General features: G+C 44.6%; 1 protein-coding gene across 2 annotated transcripts in view; it reads left to right on the top strand.

Annotated features, from left to right (window-relative positions):
* Positions 1-18,552, top strand: part of GABRR3 (gamma-aminobutyric acid type A receptor subunit rho3) — a 93,895-nt gene that overhangs the window by 56,573 nt on the left and 18,770 nt on the right. For both annotated transcript variants that reach the window (XM_008166269.4, XM_065589376.1), the window contains exons 3-4: positions 18-130; positions 17,643-17,710. In XM_008166269.4, the coding sequence (XP_008164491.2) occupies positions 18-130; positions 17,643-17,710 (181 nt within the window). The remainder of the gene's footprint in view (positions 1-17; positions 131-17,642; positions 17,711-18,552) is intronic.

Here is an 18,552-nt window from a genome sequence, read left to right as displayed (position 1 = left end):
TGTTTTTTAAAATACAGCAAACGAGAAATTAAAATGAGGAAATTAGACAGCACCAAAGTACGCCCACTAAAGTCCGAGCAACTTCTCCGCATAGATGACCATGACTTTGCAATGAGACCTGGATTCGGAGGTAAGCAGCCAGCTGCATTAACATTTCTATACTATTTAATAGTTTCTTCTTGCACTATAAGCTGCCAAACCCGTGCCCAGCAAGGTCATGTAAAAATGCAATGTCAAGTTTAACAGATTTTTCCCCTCCTTGGCTTAAACCAAGAAATAGTTTACGACAAAAGACAATTTTTGTACTTTTCACAACAGTAATAAGAGTTGCCAAATTATCTACTCACAGCTAAGTAATTTTTTATCTTTACTGTTACAGATAGAATTCTATTATCAAAACATTGCATTAACATATCCCCCTAAAACTGCACTGTCTAGTAGCAATTAGCAAATTCCTGAAACTCATCAAATTTGTTTTGAAGTTTTTAAGCAAGTTACCAATTCCTGAGTATATTGAGTTGGCATGAAGCACTGAATTAAAAAAAACCCCAATCTTATATTTTTGGTTTATTGGCCCTTGGACTCCTGTGTTATTGGTTTGCATGTTTATTTCTTACCTGTTTAATTACATTATACGTGAATAAAAAAGGTATCATATGGGATGCTCATAATTTGGATATCCCATTATAGGGCCAGTTTCTGCCACTGGATACACATTGACATGTCCCTTTGAAATTGAGGCATGACATACCTATGAATTACAGATTTTGGCCCTAAGTTATTACATTAAAATCGAGAAAGCTGCCTTGCTAAAAGGCTTTTGTGAACCGGGGCCAGCAGTTCTGTGTTTGTGATTCATCGAAACGGGCTGGCCCGTTCCATATTATGAATACAAAATAAAATATACAAGGACAGATTCTCAACAGCTATAAATAGGCATAGACTTCAGAGAAGTCAATGGCTGTAGGCCTATTTACACTAGCTGATAATGTGGCCCACAGTATGCAAATCATGGAAACTGCCAGTAGCCAATCAGAGCAGAACTATGTACTTGCAGTGTGGATAGCTGGCTATAGTGGGAGTAGTTTTTTGAAAGAAGTGCTGCACAGAATGCAGTGTTGTTTAAGTTGGCCTTTGTAAAAGCGCATGCTGGCTAAAGGCAGCCCCCAGGCCCAACATTCCTATTACTGTCTTGGCCCAGGATTAAAGCACTCTGGAGGGTTGTAGTTTCCGGATGGATTAATAGGAACTGCAGGCTACAGCAAGAAATGCTGGGGAAGGACTATAAATATGCTCCCCTTCACTCCACGAAAGAGAGACCTAGAGAAAGAGAGTAGCAGCACCACCCACCGCCATTACTCTTCAGCAGCTGGGTCTGGGCAAGACCTAAAGTGGGGCTACCAACAGAGAAGGGGCTTGGGATGGGCTGCAATGAAGAAGCCTGGAAAAGAGCGAGAGAGAAGAGGCATGTCCCTTTGAAATTGAGGCAGACAGACAAGCAAGCAAATAACTCAGGGGCTGTGGGATGGGAAGAAAGAGTGAAGTGGGAATGTCTGAGGCTGGAGCAGATGGCTACTTTATTGTTTAGGGCCTCAGGGCCATGGGCAACATTTCAGAAAAATTCTAGGGGGGCCAAAGTTGTGTCAGCATATAGAACATTATATGTGATGTATTATATCTTGCAAAGGCTGGGGAGAGGGGGAGTGGAGCAGATAGACCTAAAGTCTATTGGAGGCCAAAGATCTGGGCGGGGCAACTGAGTCTGCCCTGCCTCATAGCAAATAATGCCCCTGCTCAGGGTTGTGGCTCAGAGAGCAAATCGAGTGAAGGCTTTTTGTTTGGACATTTTCCAGTGGACTCTTGTTTACCTTGGGAAAGGAGGAGTATTTTATTCTAGCTGGAGGTCTAAAACTATCCCTGACATGGAGAGGGAGACTTCCAGCCAACAGGGAACCTGAGGCACAGCCATATCCTGAAAGGGAAGACTAAGCAAGTCTTAGTCTTTGGCCCATAGATTTGCCCATGACATGCAAACTGGACATGGGGCAATGAAAATCTCCTGGTCGTGGTGGACTGGATAGCTGAGGGGATTGTTAAAGATTGCTGACTTAAATCCAGACATTAGTAACTGAATATCATTACTGTCTGATGGCCTGCTAGTGGTCTTGGTCCATTTTCCAACAGGCAAGTCTCCTTATCACAATAAACCCCCACCATGATGTTCGCTGAATGCTATTTCTGAAAGACAGGTGAGGCTAGTAATCTGAAATTATCAGTCAATGGCTTTGCAAGTTACCTCGGTGTCCCTCCCTCCTGCTTTTCCACTCAAGGAATTGTAATTTATGGAAATACCATCTGTGAAAGGAAAAAGCATTTCCATGACAGCAGACAACTCTCTATGAAGTACTCTATAAAGCTGTCTGGAGAAAGGTAATTCTGTTTCACAGAGGATTTTGATATTTCAAAATCTGATTTTGTTACAATTAGAAACGAAAACCAAAAATGCCTAAATGCTCTGTGAAAGGGAATGGAGCCACAGCTCTTGGACACTACACCTGGCTAACTACAGATCCTGGATTCCCCAGCAGTCCACAAACATTTCAGTTTAGCCAAATCTGCAAACGTCAATAAAACAATGTTTTGTCGGAATTTTTCCAGACAGCTCTAGTACTGTTTCACAGGGCCATTCCACAAATCAGTATTTCTGGTGTGAGTACAAACTGCTTTCAGAATGCACACTGTGATATACAAATTTTAATTTTTTTTTCACAGGAAGCATTTCGTTTGGTGCCTGGCAGCTTTGTTTTCGTTTTTGTCAATCCCGTCCTCTTATTATCACATGGCTAGTAATAGGGCCTGATCCAGTGCTCATTAAAGTCCGTTGGAGTCTTTACATTGGCTTCAGTGGGTATTGATGATCATATTGCCATGGGTGAATAAATGCATACTCAGGTGAGGAAAATGGTAACTTATCAGCCAGTGGATTTGCAAATTTCAGATTACTAGTTATACCTCTGTCTTTCAGAAGTAGCTTTCAGCAGAACAAGGAGTCAGCTGTATCTCCCTTCCCCACTAACATCCACAATAAATAGTGGTGTGGGTAGCAACATATCTGCCATATCTTCCTGTTCAGAGGTTTCCCAAATCTTCACAAGAGGGCTGTTAATATCTAGAATAGTACTGCCTGCAATTTCTATAACGTTAAATAAGAGTAACACTGAGAGGCTATGGGAATTTCTAAGAGTAACAGATGAAAGTCTCAATAAAATTATCTTTGGCCCTGATTCACTCTTCGCATTACTCTTTGTTATATGCTGGTGTAACCCCATTGAAATTAATGGGGACAGCCATGCACCCTGGAAGCCCAGGCTGCTGCGGAGCTAGGTGGGTGAGCTGGCAGGAAACCAGGTAGGTTTGGAAGCCTTTTTGAGTTCCATCAGACTTCAGTGGGGTTGTGCCAGCAAAACATGGAGTAACATAATGGTGAAGCAAGGCTTTGTTGGTAGTTAATACACAGTTGTGACATCACCAAAAGGGCCAAGCCTCAACTAACCAATCAGATCATGACTTTGGATAGGGTACCCTAATTCATCCCGTGACAGGAGAGATACAGGATATGCATTTCCTTGAAGGAGACTGACTTTCATCTAATGCTGAAGTGTATAGCAAAGAAGCTTAAATACAGGATGAGATGCAGTTGGTGATGGGGAATGTGTACTGTTGTTAAAGACACCGAAGGGAAAGAGTCAATATGAACAATACAGCCTAGCTTAAAATATAGGTTAGTTATTACTTGGAGGATGTGAACCATGTGCAGTACTATAATTATTCCTGGAAGTTGGAAATTGGACCAGTATTACTGAATAAATCTGGAGACAGATAATAGGTTTTGCTCTCTTTAATCTGGATGTCGTCACCGTGGGTCTCTGCAGCTCTGAACGCCCACAAAAACCAACCAAACAAAAAGCCCTCCTTTAAACATCACTGTGGTCTGATAGCATTAAAATTGCCATTTGAATCTGTTCTATAGATTATTCGCTTACTAACTGAATGGTTTGGCCTGTTTTATTTTAAGGACTTTTTTTTCTTTTGAGTGATCAAGTGTTTTCTGGCTATAGTTTCTCACTCTGGCCATACAGGTGACTGAGGGGAATTGGTGGTGTGGGGTGGAGGTGGGGGAAGCCATGAAATACTAATTAGTGGGGAAACGATCTATTCGGGATGCAGTTCTTTCCAAACAGTAGAGCTTTAATTGTGTCTCTCTAGAACCTGAGATATGCTGATGAAAAAGAGGAGGCGCTCCACTAAAGTAGCACTGGAGGCATTCTGGGCTCAATTCTCTATTGCCCTGGTGCATCATTTACCCCAGTGCAAAATGAGTGCGAATGCCACCACTCTGATGTGGTAGCATATTTTAGCAGCTATGCAATGACTACACGAGGTTTAGGGCCAAGGTGAATTAGGCCCAGTGCCTCCAAAATCTTTAAAATAAAACAGGCCAAACCATTCAGTTAGTAAGCAAATAATCTATAGAACAGATTCAAATGGCAATTATAATGCTATCAGACCACAGGCACCCAAGGGGCATGTTGGTTAGTGTCATGTGCTACCACCTGAAAAAAATTATAGCTCTTACTTCCTCCAGTGAAGCTCTGCTGTAGAGCATAGAGAGTGTGGAGCCCTCGCCATTGTAAACACCCCTCTCTGGGGCCGACTGCCTCTACCGGCACAGCCTGCCTAACTACAGCTCTCACCTGCAGAGCTACCCTGGAGTGGGGAAGAGAGCCTGCTGTGCTTTCTCCCCGCTACTGCACCTGCACAGCATCAGCCATAATCTGGCTTTACGACAGGGGAGAGATTTACAGCACTTTGGCTTTATGCACGCAGAAGTTGATGGTTTTTTCAAGCTTAACAGAGAGAACATCTCATTGCTGTGATTCCTGGTGGACTTGTATCTGTCACACGCACGTGTGCCCCATAGCATGATTTATTCAGCTCAGTTAGCTGCATCAGCTAACAATACTGAAAGGGGGGGGGGGAAAATTAGGTCAGAACAGTTGGGTAAAGAGCATGTATTTTAAAAACAAAAGACTTCTTTTAAATAGGTCAAATTCTGCCCTCAGTTACACCCCATTGTTTCCCAGGTGTTACAGCATGGAGCCGGGCCCAAAGATTTTGGTAACGCAGCCCAACTAAGTTTCCTCCCACAACAAATAATCTTCCCCTTACTCCGGGGTAAGAGCATCTGGCTACGCACTCTCCATCAGCCTAAAGCTCACAGAAATTCCCTCTGTGTCAGGGGAATTCTTTAGTCCAAATCTGTCCAGTTTAAGTTCACTTTGCACTGCCTATGTCTGTGGCCCTGTGGAGGTGAGAACTCCTATTTTATGCTGACTGGGCCAAATCCTGCTTCACTTACGTAGGTGTAAATGTGGTATAACTCCACTGTAACCAGTGATGTTGTTCTAGATATATGCTGGTGTAAGTGCAAGCATAATTTGTCCTTCTGACTCTTACCAAATGATCTTTTTAAAATTCAGTTCTGAAATTACTAATTTATTAATAGATTAATTTGCATATGTAAACCCCGTGAATAGGATACGTCAAGATGACTCAAAACCAGCAGGCTATTAATGTGCTGCTTCTACTTCTTGCCATAGAATGCTTCTTTGCCTGCAACGCATTATAAAATGAGGTTAAGTGAACCAAACCTATAATTCAGAACATAGCTCTGGCTGTACTCAAACATTTAAAAAAAAAAAAAAAAAAAAAAAGACGACGACTCTGTGTTGTAATGCATTTATTCCCAAAGCTTGGCTGTCACATTGTTTCCTTGGCTGGATTTTCTCTTTGCTTCTGTTTCATTTCACAGTGCTCTTATAGTTTGAGAGTCACAGATAGGCTGCCACAAACACCCTCTCTCACACACAGGACCTGTCTGCTCCAAATTAAAAAAATATATATATATGAAGGAAACCATTGCTTGGGGCACCTTGAGTTTGCAATCCTTGTACAACATCTTGAGTCAAAACAAAAGCTGCCGGAGACATTTTACAAGCTTTAATTGTAATGGTTAGTTGCAGCAGCAAAGAGCAGTCTTTATCTTAGGTGTGGCCGGGCTAGAGCAGTTTAGAATAAGTTTTCCCCAGTGTGGGCTCAAGAAGCTACAAGCATGGCAGCTGCACTTCATGCAGTCTTCCCAACTCCATCCCACAGTGCATTGTCTTGTTTCAAATTTTGGAATTACCTAGGGTGACCAGATGTCCCGATTTTATAGGGACAGTCCTGATATTTGGGGTTTTTTTTTATATGGGCTCCTATTACCCCACACACACCATCCTGATTTTTCACACTTGCAGTCTGGTCACCCTAAAATTACCTCAAATCTCTTCAGCAATGCTGAACATGGTGGATTGTCCTTCAGAAGTCCCAGAATGGTACAGTGTAAGTGTGAGGTGAACCCAGGAACATTAGTCTGCACTAACTCAATACACAGGGAATTTATTACATTTTGTAAGTGTAATATAGTCTCCAGAGTTACTCTCTTAAGGGTTTGTGTTGTGTTTATGCAGGCCATTTCAAAAGTGAATGCAACGTAAACCCCCTGTGTTTAGACAAGCCCTAAAACTGTTTGCTTCCAAAGTAAAGGCTAGCATCAAAAGAAACTGTCCAATTTGTCATCATAGTCATTGAGCACATGCGTCTGTCCACATAAATATCCCCCACTGCTTGAATGCTGCCCACTTCCCTGATGCAATGATCTACACAACTTCCCCTATCAATTAATCCGCTTAAATTGCCTTCTTCCATTCCCACCCCCCCCGCCATGTGCTAAAACAATTTAATCTGCAGTATGGAGGGAGCCTAAGTTATGATTCCACATATCATTAGCTCCTGTTAGCATTACCTGTACCCATATTGCTTCTGTTCCAATTCAGATAATTTTTCAGTCCTAATCAGTCCTGATGAAAGGTTGAACTGCTAGGACACTCGGTTCCTTCTTTTATTGTCCTTTTGAAAGCCAGACCAATGTGAATGAGCATGATGTGTTCCTCTGCCAATGGGAAAGCAGAAAGGGATTATGTATTTAACAGCTGTACAGGAGTGTAAACCTCATCCTCAGAAATGGTAATTGCCTAAAAGTACAGTGTCATGTTACCCATGGAAAGGAAAGGAAAGTCAGCAGGTTCACATGCAAATCTTTTAATATCTTATAATGCCCTTTTAAAAATATCATGGCCTCAAGTCTCCTAGCTGTCTGTTAGGTATTGTGGAACTCTTAGGCCTGGTCTACACTAGGCGTTTATGTCGAAGTTAGCGCCGTTACATCGAATTAACCCTGCACCTGTCCACACCGCGAAGCTATTTAGTTTGACATAGAGGTCTCTTTAATTCGACTTCTGTACTCCTCCCCGACGAGGGGAGTAGCGCTAAATTCGACATGGCCATGTCGAATTAGGGTAGGTGTGGACGGAAATCGACGCTAATAGCTCTGGGAGCTATCCCACAGTGCACCACTCTGTTGACGCTCTGGACAGCAGTACGAGCTCGGATGCTCTGACCATCCACACAGGAAAAGCCCCGGGAAAATTTGAATTTGAATTCCTTTTCCTGTCTGGCCAGTTTGAATCTCATTTCCTGTCTGGACATCGTGGCGAGCTCAGCAGCACTGGCAACGATGCAGAGCTCTCCAGCAGTGATGGCCGTGCAATCTCAGAATAGAAAGAGGGCCCCAGCATGGACTGATCGGGAAGTCTTGGATCTCATCGCTGTGTGGGGCGATGAGTCCGTGCTTTCCGAGCTGCGCTCCAAGAAACGGAATGCAAAGATCTACGAGAAGATCTCTAAAGACATGTCAGAGAGAGGATACAGCCGGGATGCAACGCAGTGCCGCGTGAAAATCAAGGAGCTGAGACAAGGCTACCAGAAGACCAAAGAGGCAAACGGACGCTCCGGATCCCATCCCCAGACATCCCGTTTCTACGAGGCACTGCATTCCATCCTAGGTGCGGCCGCCACCACTACCCCACCACTGACCGTGGACTCCGAGGATGGGATATTGTCCACGGCCGGTTCCTCGGACATGTTAGCGGATGGGGAAGATGAGGAAGGAGATGAGGAGGACGAGGCAGTCGACAGCGCTCACAACGCTGATTTCCCCGACAGCCAGGATCTTTTCATCACCCTTACAGAGATCCCCTACCAACCGTCCCCAGCCGTTACCCCGGACACAGAATCTAGGGAAGGATCAGCCAGTAAGTGTTGTAAACATCTAAACATTTATTTTTAACAGAACAGGAATATTAACAATAAAAAAAATGGGTTTCTCATGATTAGTTTGCCCTAGGCGCTTAACGGTTCAGTCATGGGCAGTGCAACTATTGAAAAAAAATCTAGCAATGTCCGGTTTTGCATGATTGTCCTGCCCAAGCCGCTCTACTGTTTAGTCACTGCTACTGCAGCTAGAGTAAAATGCGGTCTATATGTCCGGGGATAGAGCAGAAATCCTCCTGGGACATCTCGATGAAGCTCTCCTGGAGGTAATTGGAAAGCCGTTGCATCAGGTTCCTGGGGAGAGCGGCCTTATTGGGTCCTCCGTAGTACGACACGTTGCCGCGCCACGAGACAATCAAGTACTCGGGAATCATTGCTCTGCACAGCAGGGCGGCATACGGCCCTGGTCTTTGGAGGCTTTCCCGGAGCATTCTCTCTTTCTCGCTGTCAGAGATCCTCATGAGGGTGATGTCGCTCATGGTGACCTGCTTTGAATTAGGTAGGGGAATGTTAGTGTTGGGACTGCTTGCCCGTTCCTTTACAGAACTGTAACCGCTGGTTTGCAGCCACGCGGTGGAGGCGGGAGAAGGGCAGCCTACAGGGATCGTTCCCGGGGACAGCCGCGAGGGGGTGGGACAGGAGCAGAGTTCCTGCTTGCCGGATTGCTGGCAGCAGGGACTGACATTGCTTTCAATGTGAAATGAGGCCAGTGCTAATATTAAAGTTTTAGCTGCCACAAGTCTACGGCTTACCATGTCTGCCTGCAACAGAAATTCCATTGTCCTGCCCCGCTTCTCAAATGTGCTGTGCAAGACCCCAGGCACTGAATGCGAAGGCCGAGAATTCGACCTTGTGCTGAGTGCGCATGTGATAGGTGCTGTGCATGGTCTTGTTCACAGAGAAAGACTATGTTCTTTGTTCACAACTACATTTATCTTTCTGAGGAATTCACTCCCTTTTTCCCATTCCCACAGCCCCATCTGCGACTGTCTCACAACCTAGCCTGGCATCACACTCCCAGAGGCTAGCGCAGATTAGGCGTAGGAAGAAGAGGACACGGGAGGACATGTTCTCGGAGCTTATGGCCTGCTCCCGAGCCCAGGCAGCACAGCAGACCCAGTGGCGGGAGAACTTGTCCCAAATGCACCAAGCAAACATGGATCGGGAGGAGAGGTGGCGGCAGGAAGACCAGCAGGCGACTCAAACGCTGCTTGGACTACTGAGGGAGCAAACGGACACGCTCCGGCGCCTTGTGGATGTTCTGCAGGAACGGAGGCAGGAGGACAGAGCCCCGCTGCAGTCTATCTCTAACCGCCCTCCCCCGCCACCAAGTCCCATACCCACCTCACCCAAAGTCCAAAGAAGGAGGGGCGGCAGAGTCCGTGCTAACTCTCACTCCACCCCTGCAGAGAGCTCTAGTAGTAGAAGGCTCTCATTCCCCAAAATTTGACAAGTTCTTTCCTTCCCGCCTGACACAAGCCCCCGTCCAAGTTTCACCTCCCAGTTCCATGTCTAGTTGATAATAAAAAATACGTTTCTGTTAACTACTGTTTCCATCATGTTCTTTTGGAGGAGGAGGGGAAAGGGGGTTGGTAATTGGACAGGACAGTCACCTTTGGCAGAGTACATAGGCGGGGGCAGGTACAGCAGCAGGGCACATACACAGTGCAGTGACTAGTTACCCTGGTCAGTCTGGGAGGTTGTTTTGATGTAATGTTGGGGGGGGGGGGGTTGCTCTGTGACTTTGTGGCGGGGGAGGGCAGTTACAGATCTTAAGCGGCGGTCCTTATGCAGGATCACAGAGCCACGCAGCAGGGGATCTGTAACCGTCCTCCCCCTGCCACAAAGTCACATAGCGCCCCCATACACACAGTCCCGATCAGGAGGGGTGACAGGCTCCGTTGAAACAACCATCCCACCACAGCGGAGCCTGTCAATCCTTGAGTTTAGAAGCTTCATTTGCGTCACTACACTACACCCACTCTGCACCACAGTCTGCGTCCCAGTTTTAAAAAATTCCCGCGAAAACAGTAGTAAAGAAAACGGTGTTCATTAACAAAGTAGAACTGATTTTATTTCGAAACGTGTGTTGGAAGGGGGGTGAAGGGGGTATGTAACTGGAGAGGATAGTCAACATTAACTGGGTAAAGAAACGGGGGCAGGTTCAGCTTCTCTGTACACAAACTTTAAAGTCACAGGTTACCCTGCTCACTCAGGAACCTAGCTTTCAAAGCCTCCCGGATGCACAGCGCGTCCCGCTGGTCTCTTCTAATCGCCCGGCTGTCTGGCTGTGCGTAATCAGAAGCCAGGCTATTTGCCTCAACCTCCCACCCCGCCCTAAAGGTCTCCCCCTTGCTCTCACAGAGATTGTGGAGCACACAGCAAGCTGCTATAACAATGGGGATATTGGTTTCGCTGAGATCACAGCGAGTCAGTAAGCTTCTCCATCTCCCCTTGAGACGGCCAAAAGCACACTCCACCACCATTCTGCACTTGCTCAGCCAGTAGTTGAAGAGTTCTTTTTCACTGTTCAGGGCGCCAGTATAGGGCTTCATGAGCCAGGGCATTAGCGGGTAGGCTGGGTCCCCGAGGATGACTATAGGCATCTCCACATCCCCAACAGTTATTTTGTGGTCCGGGAAGTAAATACCTTGCTGCAGCCGTCTAAACAGACCAGAGTTCCTGAAAACACGAGCGTCATGAACCTTGCCCGGCCATCCCACGTAGATGTTGGTAAAACGTCCCCTGTGGTCCACCAGTGCTTGCAGCACCATGGAAAAGTAGCCCTTTCTGTTAATGTACTGGCTGGCCTGGTGGTCCGGTGCCAGGATAGGGATGTGAGTTCCATCTATGGCCCCACCGCAGTTTGGGAATCCCATCGCTGCGAAGCCATCTATGATCGCCTCCACGTTTCCCAGGGTCACTACCTTTGACAGCAGTACATCAACGATTGCCTTGGCTACTTGCATCTCAACAACCCCCACGGTAGATTTGCCCACGCCAAACTGGTTCACGACTGACCGGTAGCTGTCTGGCGTTGCAAGCTTCCAGAGGGCTATGGCCACTCGCTTCTGGACAGTCAGGGCTGCTCGCATCCGGGCGTCATTGCGCTTCAGGGCAGGGGACAGCAACTCACAAAGTTCAAGGAAAGTTCCCTTCCGCATGCGAAAGTTTCGCAGCCACTGGGATTCATCCCAGACCTGCAGCACTATGCGGTCCCACCACTCAGTGCTTGTTTCCCGTGCCGAGAATCGCCGTTCCACGGCATCAACATGACCCATTGCCACCGTGATGTCCTCGGCGCTGGGTCCCGTGCTTTCTGAGAGGTCTGTGCTACTCTCAGACTTCAGGCCCTCACCGCGGTGCTGTAGCCTCCTCGCCTGACTTATCTGCATCTGCCTCAGGGAAAGGTGTATGATAAGCTGCGAGGCGTTGAGAGCGGCCACAACTGCAGCGATGGTCGCAGTGTGCTCCATGCTCGCAGTGCTGTGGCGTCCGCGCTGTCAATGACTGGAAAAGTGCGCAAACTGATTTCCCGCCGGCGCTTTCAGGGAGGGAGGGCGGGAGTGATGGACGGATGACGACAGTTACCCAAAAGCACCCTGGACACTTTTTTTTTACCCAGAAGGCATTTCCGACTCCACCCAGAATTCCAATGGGCAGCGGGGACTGCGGGAACTGTGGGATAGCTGCCCACAGTGCACCGCTTCGAATGTCGACGCTTTCACCGTTAGTGTGGACTCACAAAGTCGAATTACTGTCCTTAGTGTGGACACACACGTTCGACTTTGCAATATCGATTCCAAAAATTCGATTTAAGTAAAATCGAACTACTCTCGTAGTGTAGACATACCCTTAGAAAATAATCCAACTTGGACTGCAGGAGGAGGGAGAAAATAAATTGCATTGCTCACATCATGCAGAACTTCCACAGCCTTACTTTAAACTCCAGGCAAATGATCACTTTCCGATATCAAAATGATGTTTCCTGGCCAGCTATGATCTGCTGTGTCACCAGTCAGACTGGCTTGACAGGCAGAACTCTCCCATTTGAGAGAGGTGGTTGGAGAGAGCTGCTCTTTGAATCCCTTTTAAATAATCTTCCTGTTTAGTGTTTCTTAACTACATTATTTGAAAGGCTTTTTTAAGTCACTGTCTTGCTATCCCATCACCTTCTGAGGACTTGCTAGAGTCTACCACACACCCCTCCTTTCATTCATCTAGCATCTGCCTCTCTTCTTTTTGTGCAAGAGCCATCTCCTCTGAAGCTTCTACTACTTAGATGAGCCCTCCTGGGTCTTCTGTCCTCATTGACTCTCCAGCTTGTTTCAGTTCTAGTCTCAACTTATTAATTTCTCTCACCTTTTAATTTGTTTAAATTTGCAATGACTATATATTGGATAATTATTTAATTTCTTTGTGCCTCTCTTTCCCTACATGTACAGTAGAATTCTACTTATCCATCTTAGTGAAGCGTTTTGAGATCTACAGATGAAAAGAACTATCTAAGTATAGTTATTGTGATTTAAGCACATGTATAGTCTTTGTGGAGTGGAACCTTATGTTTCCTATTGCACACTGCACATGGAACTGCAGGATCAAGGCTTGAGTGCGTAGTTGGTCGTGTTAAGGCTTACCATGTCCTTATGAGGGCAGCCCCTAGAGAGCACAATAACACACACACTTAAGAAATACCTGAAATGTAATGTGTGGTAATATTTAGCCAGTAGAAGGTAAAAGTTTCTGTACGCAGGTGGCTTATCTTTCCTCTTTCTGTTATCAAGTGTGGCCTCTGTCTCATTTTCCTCACAGGTCATCTTACTGGTTGGGTAGTTTACTTTACTCTTTCAGCTAAATTAGAACAACTCCGTCTCTTCCAAGGCAAGCAAGAGTCCAATGGAAATCCACTGCAAAAAAGGGCTCCAACATGCCATTCAGCACCTAAAGCTTTTCCTCTCTGTGTCACGGCCCTCCATCGCAGATCTCAGGAATTTTCCCCTAGTGATGGAGGGAGTGAAGGGGGCTTTCTCCCACCCTCTTTTGGAAGATACAGCTTTGACAGGAAACTAGCACTCAATTAACATTTCAAGCCCAAGACCATCTTGCCCAAGACCTCTTCCTTCACTCTGATAGTCCTCTAACTTCCATCCTAGGCCTTGGCTACTTTTGGCACCATCCCATCTCAAATACTTCAAACAAACAGATGGACAAGGATAAAATACCCTTTATTACTGCCCCCCCCCAGCTCTATCCAACTCAGGGAGCTGTAACAAATTCCACAGTACTTTCTTCTCCCTGTGGTTTCCTTACCCTTCTGTCCACCTGACCTTCCTCCTAGGCAGCCTCTCTGGCCCTTTCCAGGAGGGAGCATCATTAGGTCTTACCTATTCCTTGTTCCCTGCCTTGCCAGAGGGAACAGGAGCTTTTTTATATGCCTGCCCCTTTCCCAGTATGCATTGTTGCCGAGCCTACAACTTCCATCAGGTCTAAGAACTCGGGGGGTGAACTATGCTGGGTCTGTAGCCTCCTTAAAAAGCCAACACACCCTGTTACAACTGCATGCAACTGGAAGAGGTCTGATACTCCATCTAGTAGCGGGAGCTTGGCAAAATAGCGATGCATTCACTGTTGGGATATTGTAATTTTTCCAAACTGGAACAAAAAAGAAAGTGTTAAACTATTTCCTGGGTAATGAATGATCTGATTATCATGGCACTGTGGAAAGATCAAAGCTTCTGGAATTCACTAGCTGAGTCCCCTAAATTCTACATGTATCCTATGGAAATGTAGGAGCAGTACAGCAACTACATGGTAAAAGGTATAACTGCACAAAAATACCTTAAAATTCTCTCAAGTCTGTCATAGGATTTTGTCATTCCTACCATACAAATTGACCCTAAAATGCTGCAGAATTCGTGAGGACCTACATTTAAAAAAAAAGTTACGTAATTTGCATATGCAGCTATTATCTTTCACTCAGGCTACTGATGAAAATAAACTCCACACTCATGAGAGAAACATTAGCTTGGTTTAAACCTTTTAAAATGAATAAAATGAAGGAAAACTGATTCCACAAGGCAGGACTTGTTTGGATAAATATAAATCCATCTGAAAATAATTTGGTTTTGCTGCTGAGGAGTAATTATCTTGAAAATCTGTGGAACTTTCATTGTGAAAATCACTAATCCCTCTAAAATAATGATTTGTGGAAATTCTCTAGCAGCAACTGGAGCTGCACAGTTTAATGAAAAAATCCTCTTGCCCATCCCCCCGTTTTGTCAAACAGGGAAAATAAAAACCTAGATTTTCTCTTGATACTATTTTAAATGAAATTAGGGCTGGTGCCTCATTGTCAGCCTCAGACACTGAATTTATTAATAGCAGCATTGTGGCATAGGCACCAGCAGCACAAACTTTCCCTACACTGTCCCATCTCTGTACCTCCACCCTGATCAACTCCACCTCCGGGAGAGAGAGAGTAGTTTATTCTTCTTTCTCTTTTAGGACTCAGTCCAGTGCCATTTATATCCATAGGCGTCTCTCCATTCCTTCATTGATTAATAAAGCCAGAAGGGATTATGATGTTCATTCAGTCTGACCTTCTGTATAACACAGGCCATAGAATTTCACCCAGTGACTCAACAATTTGTGGTTGAACTAAAGCCTTTCTTTTAGAAAAACATACATTCTCCATCACTTGGACTCTTTACATCGAGACTGGATCTCCTCCCTTGGTAATCTGTTCTGGTGGTTAATTACCATTGATTTTAGTGGAAGTTGGCTCTGACTCACAGGGACAAATGCTCCAACCCAACTAATAGATCCAGAAAGCCCTGAACAGAGAAGCACCAGTATGCATTTGTTTCATGGTAGAGGAGGGACAGGATATAGAAAGCCCCCAATTCAGCAAGATACTTAAGCACACGCTTAACTCTAAGCTGTGTTCACAGTGTGAACAGTTCCATTGAAATTAAAGGGACAACACGTGTTTAAAGTTAGGCATGTGCTTAAGTACTTTGCCAAATTAGGGTCAAAGTGAGTGGAGAAGTCTGCACCTCCTGCACTCGGTGGATTAGAGCTCTGTGAGTGCTTGATCTGCCCTAGCTCAGAGTGAGGGCTGGGGTTAGGCCAGTGCAGAGGTGAGGTAGTGGCCAGTGAATGCATAGCTCCATAGATTTACCAACTTACACACCCATTTGAGGCTGGAGACAAAGCAGCTGCAGAAGCGACTACAGCCTTGAGAGCTGCCAAACAAGAAGCAGGAGAAGCAGAGAGAGGTTTAAAGGGGTCAGATACAAAGTATTACATTTAATTTTATGTAAAGTCTCTTCATGTAAGAAAAATCTCTCTCTTGCTTTTTGTATCCATTAGTTAAGAGCAATGAAAATAATGCATACTGTATTGAGGTACATTATTTACATTTTTAAAATAATTTATTAAGCATCAGAGCTTTGAAAATAATATAATCTATGGTCAATAATTGTTAAATGCAAATTTCTTTCCTCTCCTCTCATGTTGAGCTCTCTGACTTTCTCCCACATCCTCAGCTCTTTCTTTCCCCCCTAGTCCAAATGTTCTGACAGCAACAATGTCTCAGCCATATTGCAGGTGCATACACTGTTGTTCCTGTATCTCTGGTTCCATGTTACTGACTGAGATACTGATTCTGCAAATGCTTTGGTATGTTTATAACTCTATGCATGTGAGTAGTTCCATTGGCATCAAAGCCACAATCCTACAAACTTAACATTATTTTATTTTAGATGTAGGTTGCACTTACGGAGCTCCCAAATTCTGCTCTCAGTTAGACTTCTGCCGTCCCATTAATGTCACTGTCTCTACTCATGTGCTTGAAGTAAAAAACATGCTTAATTTTTTTCAGGCTTGGTATCTTCGCTGTAAAATATATACTGGATAACTCATGTATATGTAAAGCATAACTGTTAGCATTGGTCTGGGAACCTTAACTTCTGCATTTCCTGACCTGTTTTAATTTTAACCTTAATGTTGCACTTTTTTATATTTTTTAATACCAAAAAAAACCCTGTATGTATCAGTGGCAGTCACCTAGCTGTTCTGCCTGTATTTTGTAGATGCATTTTTAACCTATATGTGCTCTCCAGAGCTCTGAAATTCAGAATAGCGGGCAGAATGGGAACTTTGACTTGCAAAATACTTGATTAGGAATTTAATTTATTTATAAAATCTTACAGCAGTTAAATTGTATCTATATCCATCTTCTCCCATACTCTCCCTGGTCATCACAGCCAGTGGCCTTACTGCCATTCCGTAGTCATATAATAGTCAGGGTCGGCTCCAGGCACCAGCTCAGCAAGCTGGTGCTTGGGGTGGCCCATGGAAGGGGGCAGCAGGACCTGCTGCCGAATTGCCGCTGAAGTGGCGGCGATAGAAGTGCCGATCGTGGGTTTTTTTTTTTTTTCCCCGCTGCTTGGGGCGGCAAAAACGCTGGAGCCAGCCCTGATAATAGTTAATGTTTCTGTGAGCAGGTTTTCATGATCTGGTGGTAAAAACATGGGAACTATGCTTACCTTAAGGCTTGCATGCTCTGAAGTTTGCCAGAAGCTGTGAATGAGTGAGGGGGGATGGATCACTTGACAATTACCTGTTCTGTTTATTCCCTCTGAAGCACCTGGCATTGGCCATTGTCAGAGGGCAAGATACTGGATTGGATGGGCAATTGGTCTGACCAGTATGGCCATTCTTATGTTGCATTGTTGTTAGTACCAGTGTAGTTGCACCAGCACTGAGAAACAGATTAGAATATGGTTTTACTTAGCAGTCAGTGAGCAGGTTTCCCATTTATTGGACCTATATCCATTTCAAGTTATTATAAGACAAACTTTTATTAGTTACCTGGTAAAGTTACTTTAGAGTATAATAAATAATTTTCTTTAGAAGGTGGAGGAAAAGTTTTCACTATTAGTCTTTACAAGCATTGGTATATTTGATACTGGTATTTATGTAAGTTTTCCACAGGGCCAGTCTAATGAGTTGTGTAAGCTTCATTAGTTTCAGAATCGTAAGAAAACTTTCTTCCACTCATCAAACTTCAGGGTCATGCTGTAAATCCAAGTCATACCCTGTGCTAGGTTGCAAAGAGATCACTGAAGGACATGTGCTTATTTGATCAGATTTTTAACATCAGGTTTTCTTTCAATGTCATTGACTTTCTCTTTTGGTTACTAAGGTTGGATTCAGTGCACACAACAGTTTTAAAATTAATTCAAGGCAGCACGTGTGTGGAGAGGCAGTGAGCAATGCAGGTTGTTTAGGTTTATATTAACATATAGGTGTATATTAAAAACATTTGTCACTTCTGGTCACATTTTTGTTCTGCTATTTTGAAGGGTCACCAATACCAGTGGGCATTGATGTGCAGGTGGAAAGTATTGACAGCATTTCAGAAGTTGACATGGTAAGTTTTATCACTTAAATCCTGTTACTAAACTGATGGAAGACAGAATTGTAACCAAAACTCTGGGATCACATAGGCTTCAGAAATAACCCTCCAAGATTCTGATGTAGAACCAATATAGTTAAAGAAGTAGAATCCTACAAGATTATATTATCATCTTGATACATGAAAGTAATTTTCATTGAAATTAATAGATGTTACATGTGAATATGTGTTAAATGTCTCCTGTGTGTCCAGGGACAAAGCGCTTAATGGCCTGATTTTTCAAAAGTATTGAGCACTCCATAGCTCCTGTTAAGTTGAGGGGGAGTTCCTGGGTGTCACACATCTTTGAAAATCACTCTGCAAGCCCTTAGCTTGTGCAGGTCCTGTACACAGAGGCAACTTTCATTCATTCTGCATCTCAGCTTTATGTCCTTGACTTACACTAAGAAGTTTACTCTCTCAAAGACGCAATGCCTACACTGAGCTTTGTGTCCCTCCATTGCTGTAGCATGGTGCAGCATCACTGGGGCTAGCAGTGGTCTAAGTGTGTACTGGCCACCCACATTTTTACCACTATACCATATACACCTACTGTTAGCTGGTAGGCAGATGCCAGTATCTGGAATACACTAGCACTCCCATCATTGCTAGTTCTGGTTGAGCTGCAATGATGCAGCAGTGATGGAAGAATCTGCCAAAAACCTTACTATGCACACAGTCTTGGAGAGGGAAAACCTCTTACTGCTAGTTAAGAACATAAAGTTGTGAATGCATCCTGTTCATGCCATATTCACAGCTTCACTTGCATTATTGCTGCGTTGTTCAATCCTAGAATGACCATACAGGTTAACTCTGAA

The sequence above is a fragment of the Chrysemys picta genome, chromosome 1, assembly GCF_011386835.1.
Source record: "Chrysemys picta bellii isolate R12L10 chromosome 1, ASM1138683v2, whole genome shotgun sequence".
Classification (NCBI taxonomy): Eukaryota; Metazoa; Chordata; order Testudines; family Emydidae; genus Chrysemys; species Chrysemys picta.
This window is presented reverse-complemented; position numbering and strand designations above follow the sequence as displayed.